The sequence below is a fragment of the Leptonychotes weddellii genome, chromosome 1 (assembly GCF_054177405.1).
Source record: "Leptonychotes weddellii isolate Sample4059 chromosome 1, ASM5417740v2, whole genome shotgun sequence".
Taxonomy (NCBI): domain Eukaryota; kingdom Metazoa; phylum Chordata; class Mammalia; order Carnivora; family Phocidae; genus Leptonychotes; species Leptonychotes weddellii.
This window is the reverse complement of record NC_138369.1, coordinates 129,730,278-129,747,693: the sequence shown is the minus strand read 5'-3', so window position 1 is coordinate 129,747,693 and position 17,416 is coordinate 129,730,278. Positions and strand designations below refer to the sequence as shown.

The following is a 17,416-nucleotide window of genomic DNA, read 5'->3' as shown; positions in this document are numbered from 1 at the left end:
CTATCTTTTTTACAGTTTTAGAATTTTTACATTTCCTCAACAAGTATGTGTTACTTTATAATCTTAAAAAGATACTTAAGTCCAGTGTTAGTATAAATCCCTAGTATTAATCAAAGAAAAACCTGTTTATCATTATCTGAACATACTAAGTTGTTCTAAGAACTAAAACATTAAGCCAGCAAAGTGAAACTGAAAAAATTTCTATGGGTGAGTGGGGAAAAAAGCCATCAAATAAACCTTGATCCCTATCTCACATCATCAGCAAAAATCAATTCCAAATGGATTATTAATCTAAATGGGAGAGAAAAACCATAAAGCTTCTAGAAGTTAACAAAGTATCTTTGTGACTTTGGGGTAGGCAAAGAATTCTTAAATAGGATACACAAAACACTAACCAAAAGGAAAAGACTTATAAATTGAGTGTTATTAACATTAACTTCTATTTATCAAAAGAGTAAAAAGGCAAATCAGAGTGGAAAAGATGAGATATATATACAAAGATAGATATATAGATAGATAAGAAAAGATGATACATACACAAAAATAGATATATATAGATATATAGAGATATATGTACATCTATCTCTATATATATCCTCAACAGATAAAGAACTACTACAAATCTGTAAGAGAAAGAAACCTAATAGAAAAATGGACAAAAGATAAACATGTGCCTTACAAAAAAATAATATCCAAATTGCCAGTAAGTGTGAAACAGTACTGAATTTTGTTAGTTTTCAGTGAAACAAAAACCTAAAATCACAGTGCAAGACTACTACGGAACAAAAATGGCTAAAATTAAAAGGACTGACAATACAAAATATCAAGGATATGGACTAAACTAGCAAAACCACTAAGAAAAGCTTTTGCCAGTACCTACTAAAGCTGACCATATGTATATCTAGCAAATTCAATCCTAAGTACATAACCAACAAAAATGAGTATGTACATGCACCAAAAGACACATCCAAGAATATTCACATCAGTACTTTTCATAATAGCCCACATCTTGAAACAATCTAAATGTCTATTATACTACAATGGATACATTTTGATATATTTACACAACTGATGCTTATATAGAAATAAGAATAAACTATTACATGCAACAATGTGAATATATCTCACAATCTGAACCAAAGAAATCAGACACTACAGAGTGCATGATTCTATTTATAATCAGTACAAAATCAGGTAAAACCACTAGGCCATGCTAAAAGTGTTGTTATCTTCAGGAATTAGAAAAGGGTTGTGACTAAGATAGATAAAAGATGGGGAGGGCCTCTGAGATGCTAGTAATGTTCTATACCTTGATCTGGGCAGTGGTTACTCAATTACGTTCACTTCTGAGAAAACTCCTCACATAAAATTTCTGCACTTTTCTGTATAAATGTTATATTTCAATAAAAGACATACACCTAGAGAAAGAGTGTTACAAATGTGTGGGTATATATAGATATAAATACAAGGAACATGATCTCATATATATATGTATATACATATGTGTGTGTATATATATATACATATATATAGGCATCTATGTCTATATATATAAGCATGACCCTTTCACCATTATTACTTCATTCAAACAAATCTAATAGTAATATAAATATCCATCAATATTGCCTTAAAGGCATACCATTTAATCAGTTATTAAAATAAGTTTTATATGCAATTACAAAATTTCTATAGGATGTGTTTTAAATGAAAATAGCTAATTTCAAAAGCATATAAATAGCACCATCTAATCTATGGAAAACAAAATATATGTTTTCATAAGATAATAGATTTTAAAACCATATTACATAGAAATAAATACACATACACACTCTGCATATTTGTTAATAAATTAAAAATTTCCAGAAGGCTATCAATATTAGTAGGTATCTTTTGGGAATTAAAGTAGGTAAGTGGTGGAAACAATTTTTACCTTTTACTTTGTTCTAAACTATTTGAATCTTTACAATGACTATGTAATTGTTTATAGTAACCTACATCATATCATTATGAAAAAACCAAAGTAGTTATCTCTGAGACTGATCTAGCTAGGCTGACTCTATAGCCTTGTCCATAATGATTTTCAGTTTGTGTACTACTGTCCTAAGTAAGAGAGTATAATGCTCATTCAGTACTACTGCCTCACAATTCCAGATCAGTCGATCATCAAAGATCACACAAAACTAAACTGAACGTGTTAGGAGACTGGCTATGTTAATACAGTCATCTAGAAAGAAATCTTCTATTAATAATTTATGTCCACATAAAGGGAAAATAAATTAAATCAAACAACTCTAAGAGCATGGAAGGATACTAAAACTATAGATCATTGTGGGTTAGCTCCCTAAAACAATCTTTTATTTATTTATTTATTTTATTTTATTTTTTTTTTTTTTAAGATTTTATTTATTTGAGACAGAGAGAATGAGAGAGAGAGAGCACATGAGAGGGGGGAGGGTCAGAGGGAGAAGCAGGCTCCCCGCCGAGCAGGGAGCCCGATGTGGGACTCGATCCCGGGACTCCAGGATCATGACCTGAGCCGAAGGCAGTCGCTTAACCAATTGAGCCACCCAGGCGCCCCAATCTTTTTTTTTTTAAGATTTAATTTGAGAGAAAGAGTGAGCACGGGGCGGGGAGGGGGGGGCAGTGAAGGGAGAGGGAGAGGAGGACTCCCAGATGAGCCTGCAGGGAGCCTGATGTGGGATTCAACCGCAGGACCCTAGGATCATGACCTGAGCAGACGTTTAACGGACTGAGCCACCCAGGTGCCCTAAAAACAATCTCTTAAAAGAGATACCTTGACTCATCTGCTTATCAAGTAAGTTGAAATAATAAATAAGCAGTAGTATGACTCACACCAGGAGAAACTATGAAGCACGATTACTTATGCCAGGTTTTCTGCTCATATATTGATTCCTATCAAATATGGCACTTTCTAAGGTCTATATAGCATGTGAATAAAATCTTGTTTAAGAAAAAAAAAAAATTGAGTTGATACAAATTACCATCTCTTCTCCTTAAAATAAGCTTAATTAATGGATCTATTTCTGAAAAAGATATCCAAAGAGTATGCTGAAGTAAAAAGTATTTGAATGGGAAGAATAAAAACCCTTTTTAAAACATAGAGCCCTAATAACAGCCAATGCAATCACCTCAAAAGACAAGGACCCCAACAGCCAATGAACATAACAAAACTACTTCTCAATCCCTCAGATGAACTCTAAAAGAAATGTAATGGTAGTAAGAATTGGCTACAAGTTATAAATAGCTGTTTTTTTTTTTTTTAAAGTATACAATGTAATGGGGATAACAAGCTGAGAGTTAGTCAAAAAAAGAAACATATCCTACCAATGACTATTTAAGCAAATAAATACAATGGCAAACAGATTTGTCACCTTCCAGGATGCTTGTGAAATATCATTTGTCACCAATAAATGCAATCCAATTCTGGAATTAAAACAAAGTACAAAATATGTGGCAAAAATAAAAAATATCTTAAAACCACTGAAATGGGTTAGGGTTGATTTTTTTCTTTTCTCTTTTTTTAATAAAAGGGAAAAGTTACCCATTACAAGATATATACTCAAATTGCTAGCATCAGCATGTTAGGTTTTTACTGACTAGAGCAAGAGGCATATGGGAAAATATCTATACAGCCCTCCTTAAATTAGTAACAGGATTTAAGAAAATTTAAAAACTAAAAAACCAAATAAAGGTCTTATGCCTATGGCCAAATACATTTTGAGTTTCCTAGGCCATGAACAAAATTATCATAAATAAGAAATACATGAAAGTATTCCTACAATTTTGTTCATGCTGTTTTATAGCACAGAAATTCATGACTAAAATAAAATGCTAAAGTATATTTTTTCAGGAGTTATGAATATCTGAAATACTTCACATTTTATTATATCATTATATGACTAGAACATGATTTTTTATAGTTCCTAATTTATAAAATCCTTTTGCTCAAGTGATACAATCCAACAGTTTTCTAAAAAACAAATGTAGCATATATATCATTATGAATTACATTTTGCTCCAATTTGTCAACACAAACATGTCTTTACTCTTCAACATGCTTGCCATCAAACTGGAAAAATAAAGCCCATAGAGAGTTATGATTTCTCAATTCCTACTAAACAAATATAAGAATTAAAAGAATAAACCAAATACTTTTTTCACATTTCTAAAATAAATTGTTTCTGAGTTACGAAGCTTTGTAGCACAGTGTTTCCAATAAAACTTTCTGCAATGTTAGAAATGTTGTTTATCTTTGCTGTCCAAAACAGAAGCCACTAACTACGTGTGGCTATTGAGCACCTAAAATGTGGCTAATGAGACTTAAGAACTGAAAAATTAGTTTTATTTCATTTTAATTTAAGTTTCTAACACATTAGAAAACAAAGTTCTAATGAGTAAACTGTAGACATTCAAAAGGTGGCCTGGAGATTGCTGCCAAAAATGTAGGGCCATTGAGTTTGGGTGACTGATTTAGAATAAGGTTAAGATAAACTCTGAAAATCAGCAGTTATCACAAATGAGGAACTTTTACTTCAATTGTCACGAAACACTAGAGAGTTTACAGAGGCTATAGAACCTAAACTGTTAGTTAACAATCTAAGAGAACTTAAAACTCAACTCTAGTTTTTAGTTAACAAAAGAAGTTAATATGAAAAAGTTCTTTGTGGCTTCCAAATGAATGAGCAAATAAAAGAAGAAAATCATTAATATGCTCAATATCTATTTTTAAAAGTCTTTAGCACATAATCTAAAAAGGATGAAAGGCCTGGTAACTTAAGTCTTCTTACTTCTGGGGACCTGGATCATACTGTTCTAGATCAATGTCCTCTCTTTAATTCAAAAATACATATTCATGATCCCAAGACTTACCCCTCACCACTGTGCCATATTAGTGGGAATGCCTAAGTAAGAAAAAAATGATATAATTTGTGTCTGTTGTGTTCTACTACAGAGCAATGTTACACAAATCCTAAATTCTGCCCTCTGGTATATAGTATGAGACAAATTTATCATTACCTAGTAGGAGTAGCAGGACTTGATTTAAAATTATCCATAAATATGGAATATGAAACAAACATTTAATAAGTATTAGAAGAATAAGAAGTTAAGAAAAGTTCAAAATATGCTGGTAAATGAAAACAGTCAATAAAAAGCAACATGATCCTATGTCTGGTATACATATCAAAAAAGGACATTAGTATATATACCAAAATGTTAGAAGTGTGTATCTGGTGGTGGGAGTACGACAAGGTATTTATCACACACCTATGCTCACACAAAAACCTATGCAAGAATGTTCATAGCAGATTTGTAATATCTAAAACGTAGAAACAACTAAAATGTCCTTTAGTAAGTGAATGGTTAAACTGTGGTACATCAACACCATAGAATAGTATTCTATAATAAAAAGGAACAAATTACTAATACACACAATAACTCAGATGGCTCTCAAAGGCATTATGTTAAATGAAAAAAGTCAACCTCTAAAGATCACATACTGTATGAGCCCACTAATAAAACATTCTCAAAATGACAAAGACACAGAGGTGGAAAATAAACTAGGGGTAGGATAGCCAGGGGTTAGAAAAGGTAGGAGAAGAGGTGTGACTACAAAGGGGTCACACCACAGAGATCTTTGTCATGATGGATTCATTCTGTCTCCTGATTGTGATGGTGGTTACACATATCTACATGTGTGATAAAGTATACAGCACTGGACATATTATAGCAATGTCAATTTCCTGATTTTGACATTGTACTATAATTATGTAGAATTTAATCACTAGAGGAAACTGGGTGAAGGGTACACGGGACCTCTCTACTAATTTTGTAACTTCCTATGTATCTATGTAATTTCAAAATTAAGTTTAACCAAAAGTAAAAGGATAATAAGTTTTGTCCCTTCCTCTTCCTGCCCCTCCCTATTTACCCGCTCTCCATGAACCATTCATTCCTAAAGGCATAAGCCGAAGCATAACAGGGTATGAGATCCCAGACAAGATAAACAGGCATCTGCTGCACAAAGCAAGATGTCAGGGTGTAAGCAGGGTGAGGAGGTTCTTCACAGAAGACAGCTAAGGGTGAGGTGTCAGAACCCAGGGAGCGTAAGGATCTATGTTATAGGGGAAGGGCAGCCTGGAGCAAGGTGTCAGAGGCTAAGTGGGGTAAGAAGGATACCAAGTGTGAGCGTGGACCAGCACAGTGTATAAGGAGGGCTCCATATGGTGATGAGGTCCAGTGCAAGTTGTGAAAGCACATGCAGGGAGGAAGTATGGACTGCCATGCAGTATAGGAGCCTCGGTAGAGGAAGAGGGCATCTGCACAGGAAGATGGGGTGACAAATGGTTTACACATGGCACGAGTGGGAGGGAGGTCTGATCGAGTAAGGAAATATACTAATGATAAAGAAAGCCAGATTTCTCACTGTATAAGAAGGGAGTTATAAAATACAGAAGGGAGAAAACGAAAATGTACTCTGTGGTAATGGACTGTAATTGGAGGGATCAGTGTGACTCATAGTTTTATAATACTGATAAGATATGGAGATAATTATAGATAGAAGTGGGTGCACATATATACATATAAATGTATTTAATTATATACATACATATATTCTCTGGCTTTGTCCACTGACAGGCCTGGAAGTAGCTATACCTCAACAGCAATGAGCAGCACATTAGGCACCCAGTCTTGCCTTCTAAATGCCATTCTGCACAAAAATGAACTAGGCCTCCTTAGAGAAATGGCTGATTCCAGGGGTGAGGCAAGAAACACACCAGACAGACCTAAAAATCTTGTGACAGAAAGCAAGGATGTGCTAAAAAGATTGATGGGACATGTCAAAAGAACATAGAAGTCAGCTTGCAGAGGATCCAATTGGCCAAATCTTAAGTCAACCATTAGAACAATCACAGTAATAGATTTTAACCCAGTTAATAAAATTCCTAAGCCCATACTGATATAAATAAACAAATTAATTAAAAAGTGTGATGAGGAATGAGATTAACTTTACAGTGACAAAACCTGCCAGACATCACCTTAATCAACTTATCAAAGTGAACCATCAGAATGGGGCAGATAAAAATCATGTGCCACCTATTAGAATGCAATGCAGAGAAGACACAGCATCACTTTTTGCGATATCCCTCCCAAAGATAGTAATTTAACTATCATTAAGAGGAAAAATCAGATAAACCCAAACTGAGAAACATTCTACAAAATAAAGTTATAATCTTCAAGTATAATCATAAAATTTTAAAAGTGAGGAACTAATGCAGACTAAAGAAAACTAAAGAGACGTGTCAATTAATGCAATATGTAGTTTTCAACTGGGTCTTTTTTACAAATAAACTTTAACTGTTGGAAGACTAGATCAGTAAAGGATCAGTGTCAAAGACCAATCCAAAATATATAAGAACTTAGAAGACTCAATACTCAAAAAATAAATAATCCAATAAAAAAATAGGCAGAAGACATTTCTCCAAAGACATACAGATGGCCAAGACACATGAAAAGATATTCAGCATCACTCACCACGAGGGAAATGCAAATCAAAACTACAATGAGTTATTACCTCACACCTATCAGAATGGCTAAAACCAACAATACAAGAAACAAGTGTTGGTGAGGATGTGGAGAAAAAGGAACACTCATGAACTAGTGGTGGGAATGCAAACTGATACAGCTACTGTGGAAAACAGTATGGAGGTTCCTCAAAAAGCTAAAAATAGAACTACCCTATGATCCAGCAATCACACTACTGGGTATCTACCTGAAGAATATAAAAGCACTAATTCTAAGGGATACATGCCCCCCCATGTTTGTTGCAGCATTATTTACAATAGCCGATATATGGAAGCAGCCCTAGTGTCCATCAACTGATGAATGGATAAAGAAGATGTAGTATACATACATGATGGAATATGATTCAGCCAAAAAAAGAACGAAATCTTGCTATTTGCAACAACATGGATGATTCTGAAGAGTATAATGCTAAGCAAAATAACTCAGAGAAAGACAAATGATTTCACATGATTTCACTGATATGTGGAATTAAAGAAACAAAACAAATAAGCAAAGGGGGGAAAAAAGAGAGAGAAAGACAAATCAAGAAACAGACGCTTAATTATAGATGGCTACCAGAGGGCAGGGGGTGGAAGAACTGGTTAAATAAACAACAGGGATTGAGGAATGCACTTTGATGAGCACCAGGTGATGTATGGTGCTGTATACTGTATAACCAAAACTAGTATTAACTATGTTAGTTAACTAACTGGAATTAAAATAAAAACTTAAAAAAAAAGTGTCAAAGACCATAACTAGGCCAACTTGACCTAATTGACATTTATAAAATAACCCACCCAATAACTTCCAAAATACACATTCTTTTCAAGAGAGTATAAAACATGGACCAACTAATCATATACTGGGCCCTAAAACAAGTCTCAATGAATTTAAAAAGACTGAAATCATACACTGCACATTCTCTGACCACAATAATTAAGTATCAATGACAAAAAGATACCTGGAAAACTTCAAAACATTAGAAGTTAAGCAAAAAACTTCTAATTAATTCATGGGTCAAAATGAAATCACAAAGGAAGTTAAGAGAAGCTTACAGCTCCAAATGTGTATATCAAAAATGAAGAATGGCCTGTAACAGTCATCTGGCCTCCCACTTTAAAAGCTAGGACTCATGGAACACTACATCAAAAACTAATGATGTAATGTATGGTGATTAACATAACAAAATAAAATAAAAAATTTTTAAAAGCTAGGAAAAGAGCAAATTAAAAACAAAGTAAGTAGAAGGAAGGAAATAATAAAGGATGAGTTAAAGTTGAAATGCACAATAGTAACAATCAATAAAACCAAAACCTGATTCTTTGAAGAGACCAATAAAATTGATAAACCACTATCCAGACTAGTCAAGGGAAGGACAAACTACCACTATCAGGAATGAGAAAGAAAAATCATTATAGATCCTTAGACAAAAAAAGAAATTTAAAAATTATGAAAAATTCGGTTCAATTAAACAAGAAGAAATGGATGAATTCCTTGAAAAATACAACTTATCAAAATGGATTCAAGAAAAAAATTTAAAAATCTGAGAAACCTGAAATATGTTTTAAACATTGAACTTGGGGGGCGCCTGGGTGGCCCAGTCAGTTAAGCGACTGTCTTCGGCTCAGGCCATGATCCCGGGGTTCTGGGATCGAGCCCCGCATCGGGCTCCCTGCTCGGCAGGAGGCCTGCTTCTCCCTCTCCCACTCCCCCTGCTTGTGTTCCCTCTCTCGCTGTCAAATAAATAAATAAAACCTTTAAAATATATATATAAAAATAAATAAAAATTGAACTTGGAATTTAAAACTTCTCACAAAGAAAACACAGTCCCAGGTTAGCTTTAGTAGTAAAGCCTAAAAAATACGTAGAGATGTACAAATCTTAAACAAACTCTTTCAGAAAATGCAGTAGGAAATATTTCCTAACTCATTTAGGAGGCTAGTACATCTAAAACAAAGATATTGCAAGAAAACTAATATCCCTCATAAATGTACACTTAAAAATTATTTTAAAAAGTTAATAAACTGAATCTAGCAATGTATAAAAAGGATGACACATCATGACCAAGTGCAGTTTATCCCAGGAATACGAGGATGGTTTAATACTTGAAAATCAATCAACAGCATTCACCATACTAAGATAATAAGGAGAAAAAAATCATTATCACTTAATAGACATAGAAAAAGCATTTGAAGGTACAAATTCATTTATTCAAAAAAGTCTCAGCAAATTAGAATGAAAATTTCTTCAACGTAATGAAGATCATCTATAAAAAATCTACAGCTAAAATAATTCTTAATGGTGAAAAACTAAATGATGTAATGTATGGTGTATGGGACTAAATGAGTCCCCTAAAGATCAGGAACACAGCAAAGATGTCTACTCTTACCACCTCTATTCATCATTGTACTGAAGGCCCCAGTCAATACAATAAGACAAGAAAAAGAAGAGATATATACCGTGGGGGGTGGGGGCATGGGGGCAGGGAGAGATATATACTGGAAAGGAAAATGTAAAATGCATGAACAATATGATCAGACAATATGACTGTGAATAAACTTAAGGAATCGACAAAATAACTACTAGAACTTATATGTACACATAACAGTCAGAGGACACATGGTCAATATAAAAAGAATCAACTACATTTCTATATACTAGTCATGAACAATTAAACATTGAAATTTTTCAAAATACCATTTACAATTACATCCAAAACACGAAATACTTAGGGATAAACTTAAAATATTTCCAATAACTCTACACTGAAAAGAACAAGGCTAAGATAAATTATAGAAAACCTACACAAATATAGCAATATATCATGTTCATGGATTAGAAGCCACTATTGTTTAGATGTTGATTTTTATCAAGTCAATATGTAGAACTAATATAATTCCAATAAAATCCCAGCTGGTTCTCTTTATAAAAACTGAAAGGCTGATTCTGTATTTTATATGAAAATACAAACAACCTCAAATGGTCACAACAGTCTCGCAAGAAAAATAACAAAATCGGAAGACCATATTACCTGACTTCAAGATTTACTATACAAGATTCAGCAATCAAGACAGTGTAATACTGATGCAAAGATAGACACTAGCTCAATCAAATAAAATGAGAACCCAAGAGAAATGGCTTAACTTGTATAAAGAAGTACCCAAAAGAAATGAAAAAAGACTTGTACAAGAATTGGGCGCCTGGGTGGTTCAGTTGGTTAAGCGACTGCCTTCGGCTCAGGTCATGATCCTGGAGTCCCGGGATCGAGTCCCGCATCGGGCTCCCTGCTCGGCAGGGAGTCTGCTTCTCCGTCTGACCCTCCCCCCCTCATGTGCTCTCTCTCATTCTCTCTCTCTCAAATAAATAAATAAAATCTTTAAAAAAAAAAAAAAAAGAATGTTCATAGCTCATAGCAGGTTTATCCATAAAGGTTGAAAACTAGAGATAACATGACCGTAAAAGGGGAAATGAATAAACAGATTTTAGGACAATAACACAATAGAATATTAACCAACAACAAAAAGGAATGAACTACTTATGTATACATTCAACCAATATGGATAAACCAAAAACATTGTGCTAAGCAAAAGAAGCCCCACACAAGAGTTACATATGATTCTATTTACATAAAGTTCTCAAAGGGACTGATCAGGAAGAAACACATAGAAACCTTCTAGGATGACAGAAATATTCTGTATCTTGATGGGTTGTGGGTTATACAAGTCTATGCAGTTGTCTAAACTCTGAACTTTAAATTTAGCATCTGAGAGCATTCACTTTACACATACACATACATTTTCCTCAAAAAAAAAAAATATATATATATATACACACACACACACACAAACGTTTTTTTCACTCAAAAAATATTGGACTGCCTACTACAGCCCAGGTATTGAGAACACAAAGGTTGAAGGCAGGATCCGGAAAAGGGACCTGATAGTCTTGTAAGCAAAAAAATGCAAAATGTTAGTTATCACAATGAAAATCAAACAAGAGAAATCTTTTCAGCTGAGAAGTAAAAACAAGTAGATTGCCAATCAAAGAATATTACAAGTGTACAGAACATATACAGAAGTAATAGAAAAAATCATAGTGGAGCTGGGCAAATAAAGTAATATGATACACTTCATGTATAAACGGGGGAGGGAAGCTGTTGAACTACTGTCTAAGGGGTTGTTAGAAGAGATCTGATTTTGATTATGTAGGCTCTTTCTGCCTCTGCATTAGGCTGTGTTTTAGCTGTTTAGCAACAGGAACCTCTGAAGAAGTTTTCGTAGGGGAGTGAGAAATATAAAACTCATTCAGAAAGATCACTATAGAAACTATATGAAATATAGATTGGACAAGTCAATCTATATTTACAGGACAGTCAGTCCTATTAAAAAGGCTAATGCAATCTATAAACCACTTCATCAAGAGGAAAACACGCAATCTTCTCAAGCTCACATGGAGCACTCACAGACCACTTTCAGAGCCATAAAACACACCTTAACAAATTTGAAAGAACAGAAATTATATGATATATGCTCTCAGACCACAACAGAATTAATCTGGAAATTAATAACAGGAAAATAGCTGCAGGATCCCCAAACACTTGGAGATTAAACAACACACTTCTAAATAACATGTGGATCAAAGAAGAAATCTGAGGAGAAATTAAAAGATATACTGAATTGAATGAAAATAAAAATATAATTTATCAAAATCTGTGGGATCCAGTAAAAGCAGTGCTTAGAGGGAAACTTATAGCATCAAATGCATATATTAGAAAAGATCTAAAATCAATCATCTAATCTTCCCCCTTAGAAAACTAGAAAACAAGAGAAAATTAATCCAAAATAACAGAAGAAATCATAAAAATTAGACCAGAAATCAGTGAAATTGAAAACCAGAAATCAACAGAGAAAATCAAAAGTTGACTCTTTTAAAATAGCAGTAAAATCAGTAAGCCTCTACTGGGGTCTGGAGAAAAACAGAATTGTTGTCCAATAGGCATAGAGATTCAGTTTTGAAAGATGAAACAGTTCTAGAGACCTGCTGAACAACAATGGACATTAAAAGGATAACAAAGGAATATTATGAACAACTCTAGGCTCACAAATTTGATAATCTAGATGAAATGGGACCAATTCCTTAAAAGACACAATCTGTAAAAACTCACGCAAAAGAAATAAACAATCTGAACAGGCCTACATCTATTAAGGAAATTGAGTCAGTAATTAATAACCTTCCAAAAAATAAAGTAGCAGACCATAAGTACTCACTGATGAATTCTATCATACATTTATGGAAGAAATTATACCAATTCTCTACAGTCTCTTCCAGAAGTCAGAAGCAGAGGAATACTCCTAGATCATTCTATGAGACCAGGATTACTCTAATATCAAAATCAGATGTGAAGGTATTACAAGAAAACTAGACCAATATATATCATGAACAGAGATACAAAAGTCCTCAACAACTTATTAGCAAATTGAATCCAACGATACATAGTAAGAATTATACACCACAACCAAGTGGGATGTATTGTAGGTATATAAGGGTGGTTCACCATTCAAAAATCAATTCATATAATCCATCACATGAACAGGCTAAAAAAAGACAAGGCTATTGCAATGGGCTAGATAAAAGTTGGTGAGCACATGTATTAGAACACAACTATAAGTATTATTCATTCATTCACACAGTGTGCCAATACCGGGGATACAATGGAACATAAGACAAAATTCATGCTCTCATAGAGCCTATAATCTATGAGAGAGACAGACACTGAACAAGTAACCACAAGTCCCTATTGTAGGAACTCAACCTGGACTAAATAGAAGGGGAAGGCTGATGATAATGATGAACCACTAACTAGATAAAAAACAGGGAGGGGGTATGGCTGAGGGGAATATTATAACCAGGATATATGAAGGTTCTGAAGCAAAGAAAAAGCACAGTATATTAGATATACTGAAAGAAATCCAGGTTTAATATCACAGAAAGAATAGAAGAAGATTACACTATGGTTATGATTTTGCTGGTCATCAGGTAAAAATAAAAACACAAGAAGGCAAAAAAGTTATGGGTGCCTACAAAATAATACTTTAGGTGATTAAACCACGAAATCTAAGATAAACAGGAAAAACTAAAGAGCTGATATACCTTTTAAAAAGATAGTGAAAAACATACAGGCACCAGGAATTGCCAAGTTACAGAATTTGAAGGAAAAATCCCTCAAAAGTGTCTGATCTTTTTCTAGTTATGCTCAAGATTCAATCTTTCTACTCCTCAAGGAAACCCAGAAGTTAAAACAAAATCTTTAAAACTGAAGCACTTAAAATTTAATACACAGTAATCCTGACAGAGAAATAAATTTTATCCTGGAAAAGATAAGTTTCTAAAATGTATATAATACAAAAACTTAATTTTGCTTTTTCAAATGTGATTTCTGTCAACATTCAGCATATCAATTCAAGAACACCCATTTGAACTATTTAAGCCTTTAAACAATTTCTGAAATTTCCTCAATGACTTGAAGTATTACTTAACACAAAATTATGTTTCTAACTATAAGTTATATTAATCTTATAAAGGAATTACTTACAGGGACATTAAGTGCATACTGTAGTCCTTGAGGAAGTCTTTCATGTGTTTCCATCTGCTCTTCATCATTTTTTACTGTCTCCTCATGGACCATGAGTTCATCATGTGATATCATATCCTGTTGTCTCATTTCACTTTCTTGTAACACTTCATCTGCAGCAAGGATCTCCTGGTGAGGCATACTCCGGTCTTGAAGTACCGACTCCTGCAGTTCCCCAGACACGGTAGACTGGCCAGACACTCCACCCATTACAACCATTGCCCTGGAAGACTGCATTTCGTCTATGCCGCCACATTTAAGAAATAATCCTTCCAGTTTGTCGTCAATGTTCATGCTTAAGTATAACTGCCTAGAAAGACCAAGTTTGGCAACAAAGCATAATGAATTAGTTTTATATGTCTACTTGATACTTTTTAAAATTTCAATTATGAAAGGTACACACTTTAACAGAAAAATTTTATTCATGTAATTCATTATCATCTCCAATTTTAAAATTACCAAGATAAGTTTCCAAAGGCTAGTAGAGTAAAATACAAATTTTCATTTTTGGCATTAAGGCATAAAATCTTAATCTATTTCATTATGAAAAATGAGTATGACATAAAGCAAACTGGGGGAAAGTATTTGTAACAAAGGATTCATATCTTTTAATATATTAAAATGTCTTAAAAATAAAAAAGGTGCATTAAGAAATAAATTGACAAACCACTATCAGGCAAATCACTACATATATAAAATATATAAAATGAGGGGCGCCTGGGTGGCTCAGTCGGTTGAGCGGCTGCCTTCGGCTCGGGTCGTGATCCCAGAGTCCTGGGATCGAGCCCCACATTGGGCTCCCTGCTCAGTGGAGAGCCTGCTTCTCCCTTTCCCTCTACCTGCCTCTCTGCCTACTTGTGCTTTCTCTCTCTCTGTCAAATAAATAAATAAAAAAAAAAAATCTAAAAAAAAAAAAAAATATATATATATAAAATGAATAGTCACTTACAGTAGTAATCAAAGAAATGAGCATTAAAACAGAGCTACTATATTTCATCCACCAAACTGGTATGACTCTTTAAAAAAAAAAATACGTCCAATGTTGAGGTAGGTTAAAAAAAAAAAAAAGACACTCATTTACTAACAATAGGAAAATAAATTAGCTCAATTATTTTCAAATGTAATCTGGTACTATGTATCAAAAGCCATAAAAATGCACATATTCTTTGAACTGGTGATTATACTTTAAGAAACCTATCCCGATGAAACAAAATGCATAGAAAGTTATATATAAAAAATCACTAAAGTTTACATTAACAAAAAAATGGTAATACACTATGTATTCAATAAAACAAAGCTGGTTAAAATATATTCATACATATGTTTTAAACTATACTGATGGCTGTACAACTCAGTAAATTTACTAAAAATCCCTGAATTGAACACTGAAAATGGGTGAATTTTATCATATGTAAATTATATCTCACAGTTTTTCTTAAAAATAAAATCAGAATAGTGGCTACCCTGTGCGGGTTGCTGCTTATAACAGGTATGAAATGGGAGGTGTCCGGGTGCTGGCAGTATTTTTTCTTGAGTTGAATGCTGACTGCGCAGGTGTACTCACTTTGTAAAGTTTTCAAGTTGTTTATCTGCAATATGTGCGTGTTTCTGTCAGTTATTATACTTCAGTAAGTTTGTTGGAAGCTCAAAAAAGAATGTATGCAGTAATAAAAATATTCTTGAAAAATATCTGAAAATGTGGGGGAATATCCCAATATATTAAAGGAAACGTGTGTCTGAATGTACAGATTTCTAAAATGCTAACAATATTAACATTACCACTGGGTGGTTAAATTACATTTCTCCATATTTATATTTATCTCTAATTTGAAAACTTACTATAATAAAATTTTATTTTTTACACGTTTTTAAATGCGTTAAAATGAAATAAAAGTGAAACTTCCATTACTAATATAATCTTAAATAACAGCGCATGATTAAATTTAATAGGTTATAAGAACTACATGCTATCAAATAATTACATTACCTTATTTACTCCATTGTTTAGAAAAGACAGGCAATATTAAATCTGCCCTTCTAACTTTGTTATAAATTCAAATTCCACTGTGTTACTCTAGGAACTAACATAACAATCATGAAATCAAAGAAATTTCATCTCAAAGAGGGTGGAAGCACGTGTACAAAGTTTTTCAAAATAGATTTCTACTGTCAGACTGTGTAAAATTAACATACATAACCTACCCAAAGGGAAGGGTCCACAAGTAGTAAATACATTAACTATGTTTCAGTTTGGTTACCTCTTTCCCAAATCAATCAGGTAGGTAAAATAAATGATCAGTTACATTCAAACAAACACACTACCGAAATTTAAATACTCTTTCATTTACTAAGGTTATCATTTACTGAGAAACTTGTACTTAAATGAACAGTTAAAAAAAACACAAACAGCAAAGTTAAAAAACACAAAAAATATAATTCATACTTGCTAATCTTATCTTCCCTGGTACCAGGTATTATCAGTCTAGAACACATAAAACAAAGGACCCAGAATCGGATTTTACTTTTCAAAATCTTTAGTAGCAAACTTGGATCAAGCCCCACCCACATCAGGCTCTCTGCTCAGTGGAGAGTCTGCTTCTCCCTCTGCGCCCCCCTCCCCCGCTCATGCTTGCTCTCTCTCTCTCACAAATAAATAAAATCTTTTTAAAAAATCTACAGGACAAAGATTCTAAATAAATCGCCAAATAACTGTTCTCTTCTCATATTCTATTTATCACATTTCTTAGAAAATCAACTATCCCACAAGTAAGTGAGACCTAAGTCTTACAGGGCTAAAATTTGCTTATTCTGGCCATTTCTTTGGAGGTTCATACCAAATCAATTATATTCTTCTATTTACTGTTTTCTTAAAGAATGTGGAAAGCCCCTAATTTAAAAGGGAATTATGTCTACACAAAGCCATCCTTTATTGCAATTTTTCATTGCTGCTACAGCTGCTGTTATATCGTTATTAAAAACAAAACACAAAAAACTGGGGAGCTTTTAAAGAATATGGGAGATGTAGAAAAAGTCATTAAAAGGGCAACTTAAAGAAACTGACCTAGGACAAAACTTAAAGAAAAAGTAGCCAAAGTTGAAGCTGACTTGTTAACCCAACACAGGGTCTACATTTCCCTAAAGCAATGGTCCCCAACTCCAACTCCACTGTTTTTTTTTTTTTTAATATACATATATTTTTTT

General features: G+C 33.5%; 1 protein-coding gene across 4 annotated transcripts in view; it reads right to left on the bottom strand.

Moving 5' to 3' along the window:
• Positions 1-17,416, bottom strand: part of ZNF148 (zinc finger protein 148) — a 121,288-nt gene that overhangs the window by 56,312 nt on the left and 47,560 nt on the right. For all 4 annotated transcript variants that reach the window (XM_081832492.1, XM_006738410.3, XM_081832502.1 and 1 more), the window contains one exon: positions 14,177-14,525. In XM_081832492.1, the coding sequence (XP_081688618.1) occupies positions 14,177-14,509 (333 nt within the window). In that variant the 5' untranslated portion in view covers positions 14,510-14,525. The remainder of the gene's footprint in view (positions 1-14,176; positions 14,526-17,416) is intronic.